This window comes from Apiospora phragmitis, assembly GCF_038363925.1.
Source record: "Apiospora phragmitis strain CBS 135458 chromosome Unknown utg000004l:1.0-3135199.0:1.0-3139288.0, whole genome shotgun sequence".
Taxonomy (NCBI): Eukaryota; Fungi; Ascomycota; class Sordariomycetes; order Amphisphaeriales; family Apiosporaceae; genus Apiospora; species Apiospora phragmitis.
Window position 1 is genome coordinate 1,709,433 of NW_027117402.1, and position 18,447 is coordinate 1,727,879.

The 18,447-nt window shown below is 52.5% G+C and overlaps 5 protein-coding genes across 5 annotated transcripts; 3 read left to right on the forward strand and 2 right to left on the reverse strand.

Moving 5' to 3' along the window:
• Positions 1 to 1,058: 1,058 nt before the first annotated feature.
• Positions 1,059 to 3,897, forward strand: PG994_003667 (uncharacterized protein; the record flags this gene model as incomplete). The annotated part of the gene is made up of 4 exons (XM_066855076.1): positions 1,059 to 1,203; positions 1,424 to 2,185; positions 2,241 to 3,480; positions 3,564 to 3,897. 4 exons carry the CDS (start codon positions 1,059 to 1,061, stop codon positions 3,895 to 3,897), a joined length of 2,481 nt encoding a protein of 826 aa, XP_066719354.1.
• Positions 3,898 to 4,880: 983 nt separating this feature from the next.
• On the reverse strand, positions 4,881 to 7,291 carry PG994_003668 (uncharacterized protein; the record flags this gene model as incomplete). The annotated part of the gene is made up of 6 exons (XM_066855077.1): positions 4,881 to 6,139; positions 6,207 to 6,494; positions 6,564 to 6,638; positions 6,699 to 6,740; positions 6,885 to 6,941; positions 7,288 to 7,291. The coding sequence occupies 6 exons, from the start codon at positions 7,289 to 7,291 to the stop codon at positions 4,881 to 4,883; spliced, it is 1,725 nt and encodes a 574-aa protein (XP_066719355.1).
• Positions 7,292 to 8,560: 1,269 nt separating this feature from the next.
• PG994_003669 (uncharacterized protein) lies at positions 8,561 to 9,419 on the forward strand (the record flags this gene model as incomplete). Its single annotated transcript, XM_066855078.1, has 3 exons — positions 8,561 to 8,795; positions 8,856 to 8,972; positions 9,028 to 9,419. The coding sequence occupies 3 exons, from the start codon at positions 8,561 to 8,563 to the stop codon at positions 9,417 to 9,419; spliced, it is 744 nt and encodes a 247-aa protein (XP_066719356.1).
• Positions 9,420 to 11,371: 1,952 nt separating this feature from the next.
• On the reverse strand, positions 11,372 to 12,757 carry PG994_003670 (uncharacterized protein; the record flags this gene model as incomplete). The annotated part of the gene is made up of 2 exons (XM_066855079.1): positions 11,372 to 12,395; positions 12,453 to 12,757. 2 exons carry the CDS (start codon positions 12,755 to 12,757, stop codon positions 11,372 to 11,374), a joined length of 1,329 nt encoding a protein of 442 aa, XP_066719357.1.
• Positions 12,758 to 15,294: 2,537 nt separating this feature from the next.
• On the forward strand, positions 15,295 to 16,993 carry PG994_003671 (CFEM domain-containing protein; the record flags this gene model as incomplete). Its single annotated transcript, XM_066855080.1, has 6 exons — positions 15,295 to 15,432; positions 15,512 to 15,626; positions 15,690 to 15,914; positions 15,972 to 16,039; positions 16,119 to 16,435; positions 16,495 to 16,993. The coding sequence occupies 6 exons, from the start codon at positions 15,295 to 15,297 to the stop codon at positions 16,991 to 16,993; spliced, it is 1,362 nt and encodes a 453-aa protein (XP_066719358.1).
• Between the last annotated feature and the right edge of the window lie 1,454 nt (positions 16,994 to 18,447).

Below are 18,447 nucleotides of genomic sequence, written 5' to 3' on the forward strand. Positions count from 1 at the left end.
GCGCCTCTCCGGACGAATATGGGCGGGTCAGTGGAGGGTTCATCCGACTAGTTGGCCCCTTACTACGAGCTACAATCCGCTGGAACAATACAGACTCATATCCAGATCTGAAGCAGCAGTTCAAAGTCGAGGGTTTCAGAGGGTATGGTACGGGTGGCCAGCTTGATGTAACGCTGGAGAAAACTACTTTGAAAGATGGTAGCTCCAGTGTCAGGCGTAAGAAGACGCTGCCGTCGACTGGAACTGAGCGAACAGCGACGGTGGAGTGCGAAGAAGCCGAAGTATTTATCCTGCCGATACGAGCAGAGCTGCACCAAAAGATCTGTATGTGGACCATTTGTGCTCTCGCATTCGCCTCATTTGCAATGAGTACCCCAAGGACTAACCCCATACTCTTCACAGCGTACTTCCCCCCATCAGATGACAGCTACACCGTAGAGAGTCTCGTTTTAGCACGATCAAGCGTGCATGAAGGCTACGAGCGTGTGGGATTCTATGATCTTACAAGTGATCAGGACCCCGGTGCTTGGCCTACTACTGAAGTCTGCATTTTTTGGATGTATTGCACACCATGGTGGTCCAGGTTAGGCACTACCTACTCAAGCCCCTCTCCTGCCTCACTTGTTGTACCATATCCAATCAGCAACAGCCTTTTGTATAGTAACGTTAAATATATGTGACAAGTGCATTGAAACAAGATCTAAGAAAAGATAAAGGTGTATCTAGGTAGAGAGGTGAGCGAGATGGGATCTCGGCAGTGTCCATCTTGGGGGTGGTATTACGGGTGTAAGTGCGAGTCTGGCACATAGGTTCATGAAGAGTGGAGATACGGGGTGGGCTTATGTCAGCAAAAGAGGATCACCCCGGCCACTAAAGCTAGACCTAGAGACGTCACCTGCAGCCAGCAACAAGAGCATCTATCCAGTTGCTCATCACAACAGCTGCTGCCTTGAACTTCTAATCAAAATAAATCCTTGGTGGGCTGATACGTCGCCTACTCAAGCGCCATAGTATCTTACGAACGTCTTTTTCGAGAATGATGAGGTGACGGCAGAAAGATGGAAGCAGTTCATCCGACGGCAGGATGGGAGAAGGTCGGAGACCGCTTCTATCGCAAGACGCAGCTGTACACGGCCGTCTTTGACCAGGATCTGGATCTCGACAATTACGTCGTCGCGGGAGCTCCTTATGGCGGCGCCATCGGTAAGTCAAGCTTCGAAAGTCTTCTTAATGAATTCGTAGCTCTTCATTATTATTTTGTCTGCTTGGGTTGTCCACCACTTGTTCTTGGGGCACGGTCCCAGGATCCGTCGCCTCCAACTGCTGCCAACGCCGATACGCGATAGCACTGCAAAATCCCTTGATGCTTGTCCCGCTACCTCTCCGGTGTATACTAAGCCATCATTTACTGATATTTATATAGCTATCTATCGAGATGAACAAAAGCTGCAAGCTTTCCGCGCAGCCAAGTCTAAGCCGAGCATAGACATCTACAGCTGCGCCGGCAAGCTTCTAAAAAGCATCGCGTGGGACAAGGGCTCCATCAAGGGTCTCGGCTGGTCTGAAGACGAGAAACTCCTCGTCGTGAGCTATGATGGCACCGTTCGCTGCTATCTCGACCTGCAGGGGGATTTCACCCAGTTTTCTCTAGGCCAGGTGGCCGAAGACTTCGGGGTCCAATCATGCAAATTCTACGATACTGGGATGGTCGCGTTACTATCCAACAATTCGCTCATATCTGTCTCATCCTACGACGAGCCGCGGCCAAAGCAGTTGGCCTCGCCTCCAGAAGGTGAAGTCCACGCCTGGACGATTATCTCGCCAAGCTTTACACTGTCGCGGTCTGTGGAGGTCCTCCTAAGTATCGGACAGACGATTTATGTGGTTGATGCTACCGAGTGCGAAGACAGGTTCCTGGACATAGGGCCCTTTACACACATCAGTGTTTCGCCTAACGGCAAGTTCACTGCCCTCTATGCCGCAGATGGCAGGGCTCACGTCATTACCGCCGACTTCCAGAACCGCCTGAGCGAGCACAACTCTAGATCCAAGATCCCTCCAAAGTATTTGCAGTGGTGCGGTAATGACGCAGTTGTGATAGCTTGGGATGACGAGGTCAACGTGGTTGGCCCCCGAGAGGCTGTTGCGCAGTATTTCTATGATGGCAGAGTACACGTAATACCTGGTGAGTTGGCGTGTTTTCTTGCCGATTTCCCATTCTCCGGACTAACAGCGTAAAGATCATGATGGTGTTCGTCTGATTACCAACGACGTCTGCGATTTCATTCAAAGAGTCCCTGATACAAGCGAGGAGGTTTTCCGCTTCGGAACAGAATCGCCCGCCTCGATATTGTTGGATGCAGTAGAACAACTTGAGAACCAATCACCCAAAGCCGATGATGACATACAGCTTATCAGAGGTAATCTTGTCGAGGCAGTGGATACATGCGTTGCTGCCGCAGGGCAAGAATTTAACATCCACTGGCAAAAACAGCTTCTCAAGGCTGCTTCTTTCGGCAAGTCCGTGCTTGATATCTACAACAGCGATGACTTTGTCGATATGTGCGAGACTTTGAGAGTACTGAACGCCGTACGCTACTATGAAATTGGATTACCATTGTCATACGAGCAATATCAACGTTTGACCCCGGAAGGACTAATTCAGAGACTGATTAACCGACACGAATATCTTCTTGCGCTAAGGGTTGCTGGCTATCTACGCTTGCCCACCGATCGGATATACGTGCACTGGGCATCAGCGAAAGTACGCATGGGCTCCGAAGACGATGATTCAATCTGCCGGATGGTGGTTGAGAAGCTGGCCGGCAAGCCTGGCATTTCTTTCGAGGCCATTGCCCATGCAGCTTATGATGAAGGTCGGGGCCGTCTTGCTACAGAACTACTGAACCATGAACCGCGGGCTGGCCGCCAGGTGCCGCTTCTCCTTAGCATGGAAGAGGACGAGATCGCATTAGACAAAGCCATCGAGAGCGGTGATTCCGATCTGATGTTTTTCGTCCTCCTGCACCTCAAGAAGAAGCTCCCGCTGGCTTCGTTCTTCCGGGTCATCAATGCGCGCCCCGCCGCCACGGCCCTTGTCGAGTCGTCCGCGGCGCTCGAAGGCGACAACGCCTTGCTCAAGGACCTGTACTACCAGGACGACCGCCGCGTGGATGGTGCCGGCGTGTTCGTGCGCGAGGCGCTGCGCCAGCCCGACGCGCGCACAGCGGGCGACAAGCTGGCCCTCGCGGCCAAGCTCATGTCCGACTCGCGGGAGAACACGTTCGAGCTCGGGGCCCTCAAGGAGGCCGCGACGCTGCTGCGCATGCAGGAGACCTTTGATCGCGATTTCGCGGATACTTTCACCGGGCTCAGCGTCAACGAGACGCTCTTCAAGCTCATCCGCCTGGGGTACCACAACAAGGCCAAGAAGATTCAGAGTGAATTCAAGGTGCCTGAGAAGGTGGCCTGGTGGATTCGGTACGTTTTTTCTTTATTGTGTGATTGATTCGGATACGTAAAAGTTTTGAAGAATGCGGTTTGCTGACCCAAACTTCGTCTAGGCTTCGAGCCCTTGTAGCCAAGAGAGACTGGAACGAAGTCGAGGAGATATCCAAGAGCCGGAAGAGCCCTATCGGGTGGGAACCCTTCTTCAACCAGACCCTGCAAGCCGGCAACCAGCGTCTCGCGGCCGTATTTATCCCGAAGTGCACCAACCTGGAGCAGGGCGCCGTCATCACCATGTACGAGAAGTGCGGCATGCGCGTCAAAGCAGCCGAGGAGGCCGTCAAGATCCGCGATGCCGAGGCCTGGGTCCGGTTGCTCGAGGCGGCTGGGAAGACTACCGTTGAAGGGAGAGAGATCGAGAGACTTGGGGCTACTGTGTTTAAGAAGTAAGGACAATACTGATATTGCATGTACCTTCTATTTATATCGTAGTGTGCCACGAAGAATACGTCACGAGAATACACATTTGAAAATATTTCTCATTTATGTACCGCTGTGTCTATTGTTATTGCCACACCTACTATACTACAACGTTACTACTGCCTGTCTGGCCTCGCTCCAGCTTCGTATGGAAATCACATGTATACAAGAAGTCAAGAGGATATAATTTTTAGAACTTTTTCATTCCTGGTTTCATCTACTATTACTATTGCCACTTTGTAGCTGTCCCCCGATTTTTGTTCGCCATCCGTAGATTTCTATACCATATCGCCTTTCCCTGTTCATGTTTCCCGGCTGTGTTGTATGCCAAGCACCGCCGCACGCACTCGCTCACTGCCTGGGAAGCGTGCTCGAACAGGGAGAGAGAGAAAACACATGAAGAACAGCAGACCGAAGAAAAGATGGAGAGAACAAGCGGTATCATCGGTAATATGTCATGGATGAAAAAAGAGACCTTGCATGCCAAGTAGAACGCCCACCAACCTCAAACATGGAGGGCGAACCATAAAAGAGAATGTACTTTCCCCCAACAACATGACCGCAATGCTGTTGCACACACATCATTATACCCCAGCAGCGTCAGAAGGCGTAATGACATGACCATGAATCGTGGAAGTCGTACGTGAAGAGCGTCGTCGTAACGCGAGAGTGGAGATGGGAGAAAGTCCGAAGAAACAAGGAGAGTCGGGAGAGAACCAGTGGTGATGATATGCGACTAGCAGAGCGAAGCAGTAGTAGTAGTAAGTGTTCAGTATTCCGTCACCAGACCAGAGTGGTACGGTGTCCTCTATCATGAGAGCGCCCCAGAAAAGCCACCCGGACCCTTTTGTTGAGGACCTGCGCAAAAAAAAAAGACCTGAACTTTTGTACATGGTGAAAGAGGCTACGCCGACCGCCAACAACCATCGCAGGGCCAATCGTTAATCATCATCTTAAACTCGTGTCGGACCACGGCGACCCTTCGCCGGGACAGTAGTCCAGCCCTCAGGGTCCTGAGGAGCAGCCGGGGCGTCCTCGGTAATGGGAGTTGCTGGGACAGACTGTTGTCCACTCTGGGAACCGCCATTGGAGCGGGGGCCTCTGGGCTCGCCATAACCACCTCGGCCGCGGCCACCTCCACGTCCTCCACGCGTCTCACCACGTCCTCGAGGAGCGTTCTGGTAACCACCACCTCGGCCTCCACGTGCCTCGCCTGGTGCGGATCGCCAACTACCACCTTCTGTGCCTCTCGCCTTGGGCGCCGGAGCCTGCTCCCTGGGTTTTGCGGGTGCTGCCTGTTCACCAGCAGTTCCATTCTGTGCATCATTTGGTTCCTCGGTTGCCTCGGTTGCCTCAGCATCAGCTTTTTCGGCGGCGGGAGCAGCCTCCTTCTCAGCCTCTGCAGCAGCGGCCTTCTCGGCAGCCTCCTTAGCAGCAGCCTCCTTTGCAAGACGGCGTTCCTCCTTGGCCTTCTCATCAGCCTCTTTGCGCTCTTTCGCGGCTTGCTCCTTCTTCTCAGCAATTTCACGTTCCTTCGCAGCCGTATCAATAGGACGAGCGGCGCCGAATGGGTTCGCCTTGGGATCTGAAGCAGAGGCAAGCGGGGGCGATGTCACACCAGGAGCCTCAGAGACTGTGCGCTTCGCAAGGTTGAGCTTTGGCCGACCTGCCGGTGCAGCAGCCGGTCCAGCCGGCGAGGATGGTGCCTCGGATCCATGTTGGGATTGCTCAGGAGACTTGTGGTCAGGTTTCATATGGGTGCGCCACTGGTTGTCGAGCTCAGCAGCAGTAGGTGTGCGCTCCGGGCGATCAGGACGCTCGGGTCTCTCGCGGAACTCGCCACGGGGAGGTCGCGAGCCCTCGGCAGTGCGGCCCTCGCCCCAGGTAGCAGGAGAGGCGCGGCGCTCCTTGTTGAGAGATTCGGTGCGGTTGACGTCAGTCGTACGGGCACGGCTGCTTCCGCGTGACTCGGAGCGCTCCGCTTGGGGCAGAGGCGAAAGGGGGCCCCTCCGCTCCCAGCTAAGGTTGGAGAAATCACGGCTGGGCTTGGCCTCGTCAGCAAAGCCAGCATCTCGGGGGAGGCCCACGACGCTCGCGCGCCTCGCCAAAATCGTTACGTCGCTCGTTGCTGCGGCCGGGGATATCAGCCAGAGGTCCTTTGCGCTCCCAGCTTGAGAGATCCCGAGCCTCGCCACCGCCGCCCATCCGATCACTGTTCTTGGCTGCAGTCGCATTAGCATATGTGAACAGGTCCTGTTAGTGAAGGGGAAAATACTTACGAGGATCGGCAATCTTGATTCGGATGTTGCGTCCCTGGAAGGACTCGCCATCCAGTGTCAAAGCCTTCTTGAGGCCCTCGACGTCCTTGAATTCAGCGTAGGCGAAACCCTTGGGGCGCATGAGTTCCCTGTCCTCAATAATGCGGACGCTGCTCAAATCGCATCCCTCAAAGAACTCGGTGACTGTCTCGTTCGTAGCCTCGTACGAGAGGTTGCCCAAGTGAGCAGTGTACGGCGGCTTAGTGGGAAGTTCCGTGGGGTACGAGTCGCGCTCGCGAACAGAAAAGCCTGTTTAAGAAAAAAGATGATTAGTTGACAGTTGACGGCGATATAGAAAACTCGTAATTAGTTACATACCACGGTCGGCATAGCTGCTGGTGCTGCCATAGCCAGAGTAACCTGCGCGAGCGGGGGCAGGCAGAGGTTGAGAGCCTGAAATGGAAGTTAGCAACAAATATTCATGTGATATACGGTCAGTGATTGGTAGCTTACCGAAAGAGTCCTCCACTTCATCAGCCCATGAGCCACCATATTCTGTACACCATGTCAGTAATTGATTCCCGGTTTATCATCGAGTGTGCCAGTGTGTATTCGTAGTGTCGAATCGACCGTAGAGTGCATCCCAACGTAAATCGGCGATGGGTGGTGTATGGAGGGGTGGAGAGGATCTCGACGTACTGTCTTCATTCAAGAAGGCCCCGAGGGACATCTTCTGTTGCTCCTTCTTCTTGGGAGCTGCAGGAAAAACATGTTAGCAATGATCATAGACAGCGTTTTTCATCCGAAAAATTGACGGGGTGGGGATCTCAGTGCACGCAAACAATAAAGGCCGGTCCCGCTCTTGTCTCTGCCAGTGCAAGGAGACGCAAGCGACAGAGGATTGGGGTAGTTGGTAGAGTGTGCAAATGCTCGATCGCCGACAGCACATAGCGAGTCGCCGACATGCTGAGGGGGTTGGTGGCGTGGTATCGGCAGTCGGCGACGACAGGCATCCTCGGGAGAGGGCGACAGGAGAGATGCGCCAGGCAGAGGGCAGAGGGCAGAGGGCAGTGGGGAGGGGAATACAGGTGAGGCTACGTACCCATGATTGCGGTTGTTAAGAAAAGACGCGCGACGATATCACGAATCGCAGCGCGTTGTTTTTTTTGGTAGTCGTGAGAGTAGTTGCGGGGTTGTATGGTCAGAAGAGATGTGTGGAGGGTTTGTCTTGTTCGATGTCGTCGTTCAAGAGGCTTTTTTTCTTCCCTAATGTACGATTTGTGACCAGGGAATGGAGATAGATGGCCTGGACTCCGACTTGAATTGGGATTTGGTTTGGTGTGGTTTGCCTTTGGTGGGTCTGTCCAAAAAATTACAGAAATCCAGCAATTATGAGCCAATTGGAACCCCGCGATTCACCGCGCAGAAAAAAGTTAGGCAGGTAACGCACTGTAACAATCGATTAGAGAACTGCTGGAAGACACAATCCGCGTCATCAGTCCCGTTACGTCTGTGTTCATGGCCAGGTAGGTTCATGTTACATTACATTCATGTTGGTCTATTTATTATGTACAGCCGGCCAGCTAACACTCTATACAGCCTATTTATACCCCTCTCCGGTTCTGCCTGCTATGGTAAAAATTAATAAAGAAAGAAAAGATTAGGAAGCTGAGAGAAGCAACACGAGTCTCGCTGTGAACTAAGGATTTCTGATGATAATATCAAATCAAAATTGCTGTTCATCTTGGGACATTAGGTAGTCGCACATGCCCTTCTTGGGGGTTCCCGTCGCTTGACACTAAGTATCAGGTAAGCCCTAGGTACATAGGCTGCCGGCTCGCAGAGTTTTTATCACATCATGGTGCCCTGAAAACCATAAGACAGTGGCCGCACACAACCTCCCACTTCTTGGTGGTTTCCCGTAGACCCTTAGGTTTTCGATGTATCCCAGTACTTTCTCCGTTGAGAACGGAGGTGGGGTTCATTAAGCTCATTGGGCGTAGCGCCTTCAAGCTTCAGCTCTAGTAGGTGGCTCGTGCAGGGGTCTACCGGAGAACCTCACCCACCGGCGATGCCAAGCACCAATTCCATTATGAGCTTTTCAACCTCACCCTTCATCTTGCATCTGCCTTGTACGCCGTGGTAGTCACGCAGATAGCCTGTCTCTTATTGGATCTCGAACCGTACCTGCAGCCTTCCCTTCGTTTATTGGCGTTCGAGCCTTGGTTCTCCAAGTGTTGGGGGCTGCATTGAGAAGACCAAACTTTTGACCCTCGAGGGGCGGGCTCTAGTTTTGCTGAAGCTGTTCTTTCTTGTATCACCATTGGCTATAACTTGTCTTATACAAATCAACTAGTTTCCCCTATATTCCTATCATGTCTCCAGCAGCTCCATCCTCGGGCCAGCAGCCCCCCAACCCCACGGGGGATGAAATGCCCACCCGAGATGAGCTCTTCGAGATCGGTGCCAAGTCACTACAGACCGGTGCCTTAACGGGTGTCATGGGCGCTGCCTTCGGAGCCGGCTCAGGTATCATGCGCGCAGCCCCGCCAGGTCTTTTCGCGCTGGTGGCCGGTATCCAGTGGTTTGCCCTGGGATCCAGCTTTATGGGTAAGCAAGCAACCAACATCCCAAGCCATCAAGATGTCGCCCCGTCCTAACACCCCCAAGCTTCCAGGAGTCTTCTTTGGCATGCCTGGGGAGGTGAAGAGTACCTGACTTCAGCGGACAAGGTTAAGGCAGGTGCAGCTGCTGGTGGAGTGTCCGGTATGATAGGAGGCATGGCTCGTAAGTTTGGTTGGTACCCCTTTACCCGACTCTCCAATCTCATACTCTATTCTAGGAGGTCCTAGGAATATCTTACCAGGTATCCTGTTCTTTTCCACTCTGGCTGGTGGTGCCACCTACATGTCTCAAAAACTCCAGAGCACGGTGCCCAAGGAGAAGAAGAGCATCATGGCATCCAAATGGAGTCCCATGAGGCAAATATCGGATCAAGAATACGAGAAGATTCTCGTAGATAAGATGCTTCGCATAGATGCCGAACTTGCCATTCTGAGCGACAACATCGCTGCGCTGAAGCGGCAATCTTCGCCGAGCAGTTCTGCAAGTCCTGAGGCTGGCGGTAGTAAGCCCGCGTCAGAAACAGGCAAGGCTGCTCCGCCGTCATCTGACACCCAACAACCAGAGAAAGCAAGGCCGAGGTGGTTTTCATGGGGAGGCGGGTCGTCATAGCGCCAAATGATAATGAAGACGCCATGGCTTTGGTATAGCACATGAGTTCCGATCGCCCCATGATTTGGTGAGATAATTCAAGGGCTTGGCTCCGAGTATGGGCAGCAGCAGTCTCTTTCAAACCGGAGGGTGCATTGTCTACTGCATATAGCTAGTGTAGGATCGTGTAAAACCAGAGCAAATTCATCAGAGTTAGAATCATGTCTACTTTGAGTAACAGGCGCTCTCGTGGGTCACGCCGTGGAAGGGGGTTCATGTCTTTTCACTGTGACATTCATCCCCAAATTTTCACATTACATGACTAACTCGATGAATCTCATGCCAAGAAGTGTAAGCTAACGTCGGCAACATCCCTGGTAGATAATTATGTAGCCTTCAAGGCTGCCATTGTCGTGAACTACCTCCAAAGGGTCATCCAGTTTGCCAACACTAGGGACTGATTGATACATCAAGGGAGGCACCCTCCCCTATTTGGCTGCATATTGTATATTACAACCATATTTAGCACTTTCTGTCTAGGCTGTGGTCTCGAAATAGAGCGAGCCAAGGTCATTTTAGTGAGCTAAGAGATATATAAGATAGATATCTGGCCCCCTGGAATCACTTGTAAGAGTACTATTACATACATAAGATTGGTGGGTAGCCAGGAGGCACGTTCCATACCCTTCGAGAGGCTGGAGAGGCTTTACCACCCCTAAAAGGTTAAAACGGAACGATAATAATAAGAACTACTACTATACTATTACTACTATTATTACTATTACTATTATTATAATTATTACTACTACTATTACTATTATTACTACTATTATTACTATTACTATTATTCTTCTTCTTCTTCTTCTTCTTCTTCTTCTTCTTCTTCTTCTTCTTCTTCTTCTTCTTCTTCTTCTTCTTCTTCTTCTTCTTCTTCTTCTTCTACTACTACTACTACTACTACTACTACTACTACACTACCTAGATACTACATCCGTCTTCCCAAACACGCGCTTAAAAACTGGAGAGAGGCGAGCCGAAGCAGCCAACGGCGCGCCATGACCATGAATTGGCCCGGTCATCCAATGTCACCCGCCGATCCGCGTCGGCTCCGAGTTGAAAATGAAGGCGACGATCCGCTGAATCCATTCGGTCCGGGCGGTGGTCATGCCACTCCATCAGGCAACCCCCCTATGGTACTGCAGGATTTAACCTTACCTATGTAGCCAACGGCAGTGGCACAGCAGCAATCAGTCGTACGATACATGGCTAACAAGAAACGGGCCCCTCCCCCTTTTGCAGCAGTTGGGATTTCTGACATGAAGGGGTTATTGGATAATTGCACAAGAAAGGAACAGAAGAGTTTACCCAAGTTGCTTGCCGCTGCCGTAGTAGTAATATTGGCGGGGTGGTGGTAATCGCAGTGGCTTTCTCTAACGCCTTTCTCTGTTGTCTTTCTCAAGTAAGTACATGTAACACACCGGAAGGAAAGCAACGCTCGCTCGCTCAATCTTCAAACCCTGGTTAGCATTAGGAGGAATAAACTTGTTCACGGACAACGCAGTTTCTGTTGATAATAATACGCAGCGCAGTTTCCAGATCAAGTTATAGGTCTCCTGGTTGGCAGCAAACACTAGGCTCTTCATTAGAACTGAAGCCCAATGCATAGGATGTCACTCGAAGCTGGGGCAAAGAGGCATTATAATAAGTTAAGTAGTAATTGACGCACGCCGTTATTGCTAGGTGACTTGACTAGCTACCAAAATACTCCATCATGGGCTTAAACCGAGGGATATCTATAAAACGAACAGGGTATTCTTGCAGACAGCCAAACAAAAAAGAAACCGACACTGATAACATGAAGTGAAGTGTTGCATGACATCATGCACCTCCTCCCTCCCCGACCTCATTACACCATCCGCCCTTCCACTTTTGTTTTCCACTCCTTTTACCCCCAGGGTAATAGATAACCTTACTTAAGCGACTTTGACGGTAGATTGGCCAGTGTGGTACGAGTACTTGCCAGTCTTGAAGGCATTCTCCTGGAGGAAGTCGAGCGGGACGCCCTTCTGCACGATGGGTGACATAAGCAAGTTGAGCGACGTGACGTCGCCGTTGACGTAGGGCAGGAAGTACTGGTCGAGGAACTTCCAGACGGGGTTATCCCAGGCGACGAGGCGGGTGTAGAGCCCCGCCATGTCGACCGTGGTCTTGGAGTTCTTCTCTAGTGCGGCCTGGTACTCGGCGAAGACCTTGGTCATGGCCTCGCCGTCGGGGCTCGGGTTGGTCTGGAGCAGCGTGTGTAGGCGGTTCACCAGGTGGGCGACGCCCTGCAGGCCGCTGTTCATGCCGAAGCCCGTGTTGGGCGTCATCTTGTGCGCGGCGTCGCCGACGAGCACGCAGCGGCCCTGGTGCCACTGCTTGACGACGCCCTCCTCGATGTTGCTCAGCATGCTCCACTGGCGGTTGGCCCAGACGTCGGCGAAGGTGACCCACTGGCCGGGCTCGCGGCCGGGGAACTTGACGTCGGCGTACTTGGCCGCCAGCGCGTCCTTATCCTCGTCCGAGAAGCGGGGGCCCCGGTCCGCCGTCGGCTTGTCCAGGCGCTCGTACACCAGGAAGTGCTGCTGCTGCTCGGCCACGATCAGCTGGATCGTCATGCGGCCGCTGTGCGTCTCGTAGCACGTGGCCGCGTCCAGCTCGGGCGACCGCGAGGCGTAGCCGTACAGGCCCTTGTAGCTCGAGACGAAGGGCTCGTCAGGCTGCTTGGCGGCCTCCTCGTTCATCAACCGGCGCACGGTGCTGCGCACGCCGTCGGCGCCGATGACCATGGACGCCGTGTAGGTGCTCTTATCGGCGCACGACACCGTCACGCCGGTCGGCGTGGTCTCGATGGAGACGACTTCCTTGTTGAGCAGCACCTTGGATGGGTCCGGAAGATTGTTGCACAGCATGTTCATGAGCTTGGCGCGGTGAAAGCACATCCAAGGGTGGCCGTGACTATTGAGGCGTTAGTGGATCGGCTGTCAAGGATATAGGCTAAGCGAGAGCACCTACTTGATCTGCATGGCTTCAAACATGTTGCTCTTCGATAGTATAGAACCATCCCTCCGCAGATTACGCTTGTAGAGGACGGGCATGTATGTGCGGTCAGCCTCTTCCAGCATGCCGAGCTGGTCCAAGAGGCGGACATTGTGAGGCCAGACAGCGACGGAAGCACCAGAGTCGACGTCGAGCTGGTCTCGGCGCTCTAGGATGACATAGTCGATCCCGGCCTTGGAGAGTGCATGCGCGGCGGTTAACGCCACCGGGCCACCGCCGACCAAGATGACACGGAAGTCCTCGGTCTTCTGGTCCGCCATGACGAATGTGTATTAGGAAAGCTTGGTATTAGAGAAGCGAGAGTAAAGAAAATCGGCAGTCGCTTGCAAAGGTTTGAATGTAACCAGAGACAGCGGGAGAGTGGAAGGATGGGAAGGGTTCGAGATGTATACGATCCGAGTCATGGCAAGACTTAAATCAGACTGGGGGTCCTCGTTTCAACGTACCATCCAGACCGGGCCACGATGTCGACAAGTCTACATCGGACACGTGAAGGCCTGTCATAGAGTGGAAGAATGGCCGACGTCTCATATTCGGCGGACCAAGTGCGGAGGCGGTTTGGGCTATCGACCCATGCAGACTCCGCTCTGCCACCATGGCATATTCCATGGAAATGTCGAGCCAGCGAACCGTCACGAACTGTTCAGTGTTATCCCTCTTTTTCAGGAGGCACTGGACTAGACCCTGTAGCATAGACGGTAGACCCGTTGGGTGGCCAAGCCGTGGGCCATGGCAACGCATAACCCTACCGGGACCCTCGCTCTAGTAGGATTTGCTGAGATTCCCAAGCGGGTGGCTAGTGGATATGGGATGAACTTTTCTGCGTTTGGAGATGGAGTACCTGCTGTAAATACCATGACCCCATCCCGGAGATACTGCTGGATGCAGCTCGCACCCCTTTTCCGTACATCTGGACAGGCCGCGGCCGACTAGAAGGTCGAAGACGAAGTCATCCGAAGCAAATTTTGTCTAGACCCCAGGCCGCATTTGCCGGAACCAAGAATTGGAGTGGCAGACGGATTGGGGTTCAGAGCCGTTGTTTGATGCAGCTTGCAGCGTGGTGCACCGTTGTTTCATTAGACATCGGAACGGGCAAGATAGTCAGTCGTACGAGCGATTAGTCAAGGCTTAGGGAGACATTAGGCTCGATTCACCACAGCGCCTAGACGGGCGCTCTGCCCAGGTGGGCAAGTGGTGTCTGCCTAAGCCTCCACTGAATCTCTCCGCGAGCTACATGGAGTGAACCGAGCTTACCTTATTAAGTAGGGACTTGATTGCATACAACATTGTATCTTGGATCAGTCGATCAATGTTATGACACAGCAGGCACAGCATACCAAACCGGCAATTAGCGCATAGCATGGTTGACATATCGTTACTACGTCTATTACGTACATACGATAAAAATTTAAGGGCATTGACCATAACACGACAATATTAGCCTAACAGGCAGCGCCGCCGCGGTATCGTGGCTTCGTAAGATGATAGATGCAACGGTGCTCCACAGCCGTCGCAGTGACCAGTTCCAACTGGGAGGTTCCTTCGCTCATCAGCCATTCTTGGCCCCGCGCGCTAGAACCGCTAGAACTCAACTCAACTCAACCAGCCATCCCGGAAACCAGATCTGAGAAAAGCACTCGTTTTAGCCTAAGGTGGACAGTCGTTTCGCCAAAAGGCCAGTAGCGAAATTGCCAATGCCTCTAGCTACTTGTATTCTCACCAACTGCCGGCGCGCCCGGTCTCGTCATTGTCCAGTGGTAGTACGGGGTCTTTTAGCTTGCTTCTTCGTGGCTACATGTAGCTGAAATGCACTTCGGCCGCGGGGTCGGGCCCGACCGACAGTGAGTGGATGGGAATCTACCCGTTCAACGACCAAACTGCAATTCAAGCTAAGGCGGACGGGACGTTTATGTATGTTTCAGTCAACACAGCTTCATCGACGAGCCCCTGGCACGATTCTAACCTCAACCATTTATGTAGCAAGTATACGGCCGGCTACACTAGCTGCTGCTAACCAAGTGGGCTGCCTGGTGCCTGGCTGCTGCACTGTACCCAGCAGACAGTGTTATGGTTTCTTCTGGCTCGTGTGGATGTCGCCCTCATTCACCCTGCCATTGGCATCACATCATTTCCTTTCCTGGAACCCGGGAATGACGACCTCCATACGGGCAATAGTCCTTTGGAAACCCCTGGTCCGGAACTCCCTTCCACTAACTCCCAGCAGAAAAGACTGGAGCTGGGATGAACTTGCTCGCGGCTCGCCCCTGTCTCTGCCCTGTCCTGGGTCTCCCCGAGTTATGGCCTTGCGGGGGGGCCCTGGCAGGAACCCTGGCAGTTCGTATAGTGGACCACCGCGCCAACTGAACCTGGTCCCGAGAATGTGGTGTAGGGCCTGCAGGCCACACGCTGAATGCTAGATCCGGTGTAGGCGGCCCCGTCCGACTTCATTAACCGCAGAACAAATTCGGCCTCGCATGGGTTGTACTGGATATTAGCGTCGCCTCAAGGGGAGGCAAGAGGGGACAGCCTGCGTATCCAGGTTTCATTGCTTCTTCCTTAGCACGGCATGTCACCTCGCTTCGAACGGCATACCAGAAGGCATATGGCCTTGCAGCAGAAGCACTGGGCACACTTTGCTTTCGTACGAAAAGGAGATAAAAGACTGATAACCCCCAACGTCTCCGCCCCCCTTCGCGATCGGTTATCTATACCAGCTAGCTATACATACATACCACCGTTGTCTTGTATGGTTGTGTAAGTCGTTGTTGTCCAGTCTCTTCAGGGACTCCTCACCAACATGGCCCGGCTTTCTTCAACGCTGGCCCTATGGCTCTTGGCCATCTTCACCATCCTCGTCGCCGCTCAGAATTCGACACAGTCGGCTAGTTTGGTATCGGTTCTCCATTCGATCGAGCACCAACTGCCAGAATGCGCCGTACGTAGAATCCACTACCTGCTGCCCCGTTTGCTTGCCGCAAGCAGAGTCCCCATACTCTATACTGACAGCCGAACAGTTCGAATGCTTCCAGGCCAAGGCCGGATCGAGGTCCTGTGTCGAGGTTAACGACTTCATCGTCACAGATTCTAGAGACTGCATGAGGGCGAGCTGCACAACCCACCAGCTGATGGGTTAGTTACATTGCCCGTTCAATCTGTTCTGGGAACCTCCTATACTCATTATTTGCAAAACAGGTGCTGAACGGCTTTTGACGAAAACATGCGGAGTTGAGCCGCGGAACATCCAGCCCATGATCCGGGCCGTTGCGTGGACGCTTTGGGCCGTCGCTACAGTTTTCCTGGCAGGGCGCCTACTCGCCCGCTCTTCGTATTTCGGCGGCATGTTATTAGGATATGATGACTGGGCTATTGTGACATCATTCGTCGTCCTCACTGGAGTGACCATTGGTGCTGAGTTGAGTATGTTACCCGAGTGAGACAAGGCATGTGAGAAAGCAGGCTAATGTACCACAACAGTGGTCGTATTTGGCCTCGGTACCGATCTGTGGACGCTCGACGAAATGCACATCAACATTGTGCTCATTGTAAGTTGCTGGATGCTCTCACAAACCCTCATGCTTGTGTATGTACCAGAACTTGACTGACCGCGATGCAAAATATTAGCTCTTCTACATCGCCGAGTTCGCCTACGTCATCGAGTCTACTCTCACCAAGATCTCGATTCTTCTCCTCTACCTCAGGATCTTCCCGGATCGTCAATTCCGCAAGCAGATATTCGTACTTATGATCGTCATGGCCCTTTTCTGCGTGGCGTTCGTTGTCACCCTCCTGACTTACTGCGTGCCCTTCGACTACACGTGGACGAGGTGGGATAACGAGAAGACGGGCAAGTGTATCAACATGGATGCGCAGACGTACACCTGCGCCGCACTGAACATCATCCTGGACATTGTCATCTTCTTCATGCCCATTCCGCAACTGTAAGTATATTTGATCCCTCTAGCCATGAATGGCAGGCTGACGTTCAACCCCCCTTTAGGATGAAGCTCGATTTGTCATGGAAGAAGAAGGTTGGTATCATCTTCACCTTCCTTGTCGGCCTCTTCGTCACCATCTGCAGCGTGGTCCGCCTCCAGGCCCTCATCGGCTGGACCCGCAGCACCAACCCGACCATGGACTACGCGACCCTGGCGGTGTGGTCGCTGGTCGAGCTCGACGTGGGCGTCATCTGCGCCTGCATGCCGGGCATGGCGGGCCTGTTCCGCCGCCTCAAGAAGCGCGGCACCGAGTACATCCGCTCACGCAGCGGCGACAGTCACAACGCCTCCCAGGTGCTCGCCAGCGCCAGCCGGGGGCCCGGCCTCAGCTACTACAAGAAGAACCAAAACGGCGACGGCATCACCAAGACCACCGTCGTCTCGGTCCAGCGCACGCGGGGAGGCGGCGACTCCGCCAGCGAGTCCGAGGTCGAGCTTGTCAACCGGTCCAAGGAGAACTACAACAACGACTTTCAAAAGGGCTACGGCAATGCTGTATAAAAAGGCAGGAGCACGTTCCTATGTTTTATTATTATTAAGAATATTCGCACTAAGAGCAACATAAAAAAACCACATAAATTCATATTACAATCTATAACACTTTCGTAGTCTCGGGATATTACATTGCTATACGCTTCAATAACGACCGAAGAACTGAGCCTATTCTTGACACACTATGTCGCTGGGTAGGGGCCACAGAAGCGAAGTCGACCCCTGCTTGTCAAAAGGACATGAAACGGTGACGTCTACACTTTGGATACACTTGAGTCAATTAAATGACAACTACTTGACCACCTTGGGTTTCAGAGGTTGGACTCTGGTCCTCGCTCTTATTTGTCTCGCATCAAAATAGTTTGCCCCCCATAGTGTTTGGCATACAGCAAGAACAAGGAGCCTATTCTCCACTGAATCGCATCTTCCTGTCCTTCACTTCAGATAGGAATGGTGATCTGTGTGATCCTCTTTTTCTTCGTGCCATTTGTTTCCCCCCTTTTGAGGAGTGAATAACGGTGAGTCGAGTGCTATATAAGGTTGTTGGTGTGTCTCTGGACCAACCATCACTAACCAACGGAAATTCATATCCAAATATACCGCCCAGCATATACGTTATGATGTAGGCATGTGCATAGGTTATTAGGTAGACCGCTGTTTAGGAGCCCGTTCTGGAAGCTGGTACTAAACCAGGATATGGTCTTCCACTCCGCACGTGTCATCATAGATACGGTCAGTGGCATGGAGTCTGGAGAGGTGAATCTTCCATAGGATCCGCGAATCTAGCCAAGGATTAAAGTCCGATCGAGGGCGAGGGCGTTTAGTAATGGATGCGTGTGTACATACAAATACAGCCTGACAAAGATTTGGTCCCGATAGAGAGACCTTTCTTTTGCTCCCGGCAAAAACTCATCACGAACCGGGCCTGCGGCCGAACCCAGAATATCTATATCGAGGATCATGCACGTCTAAACGTTACCGCCGGGCCAAACCTTAGCAGAAGGGACGGTTTGACGGGCACGAAAAAGCAAGGCCCCCAACCTCATTAGGTTCGATCCGGCACGGGCCAAGGGATATACCCACTCCATATCTTCGTCTATCCTTCTAGTTTCTGCAACAGAAAAATCTTGCACGATCTACTAGTAACTACCGTGCTCAGTGGAGCACTATAACCGCCGTGCTTCCCGGTGGAGACCCTTTCTTCACCTGTAAGTCCGACCTGGAATGGATGGAGACGAAAAGAAGAAGAATGGTAGTATATAAATATAGTGTCCGATGGGGTTTTCTTTTCTTTTGTTTAAATAGAAGAAACAAACGATATGTACGGCATCATCACATCATTTTCATGAACAAGGAAACTCAACCGACCGCTATACAAGTCTCAGACACACATGCCTTTTTAAGTCTTCTCGAAACGAAACTATCATATTATATATAGATACGTCACCCACGCTATCAGATAT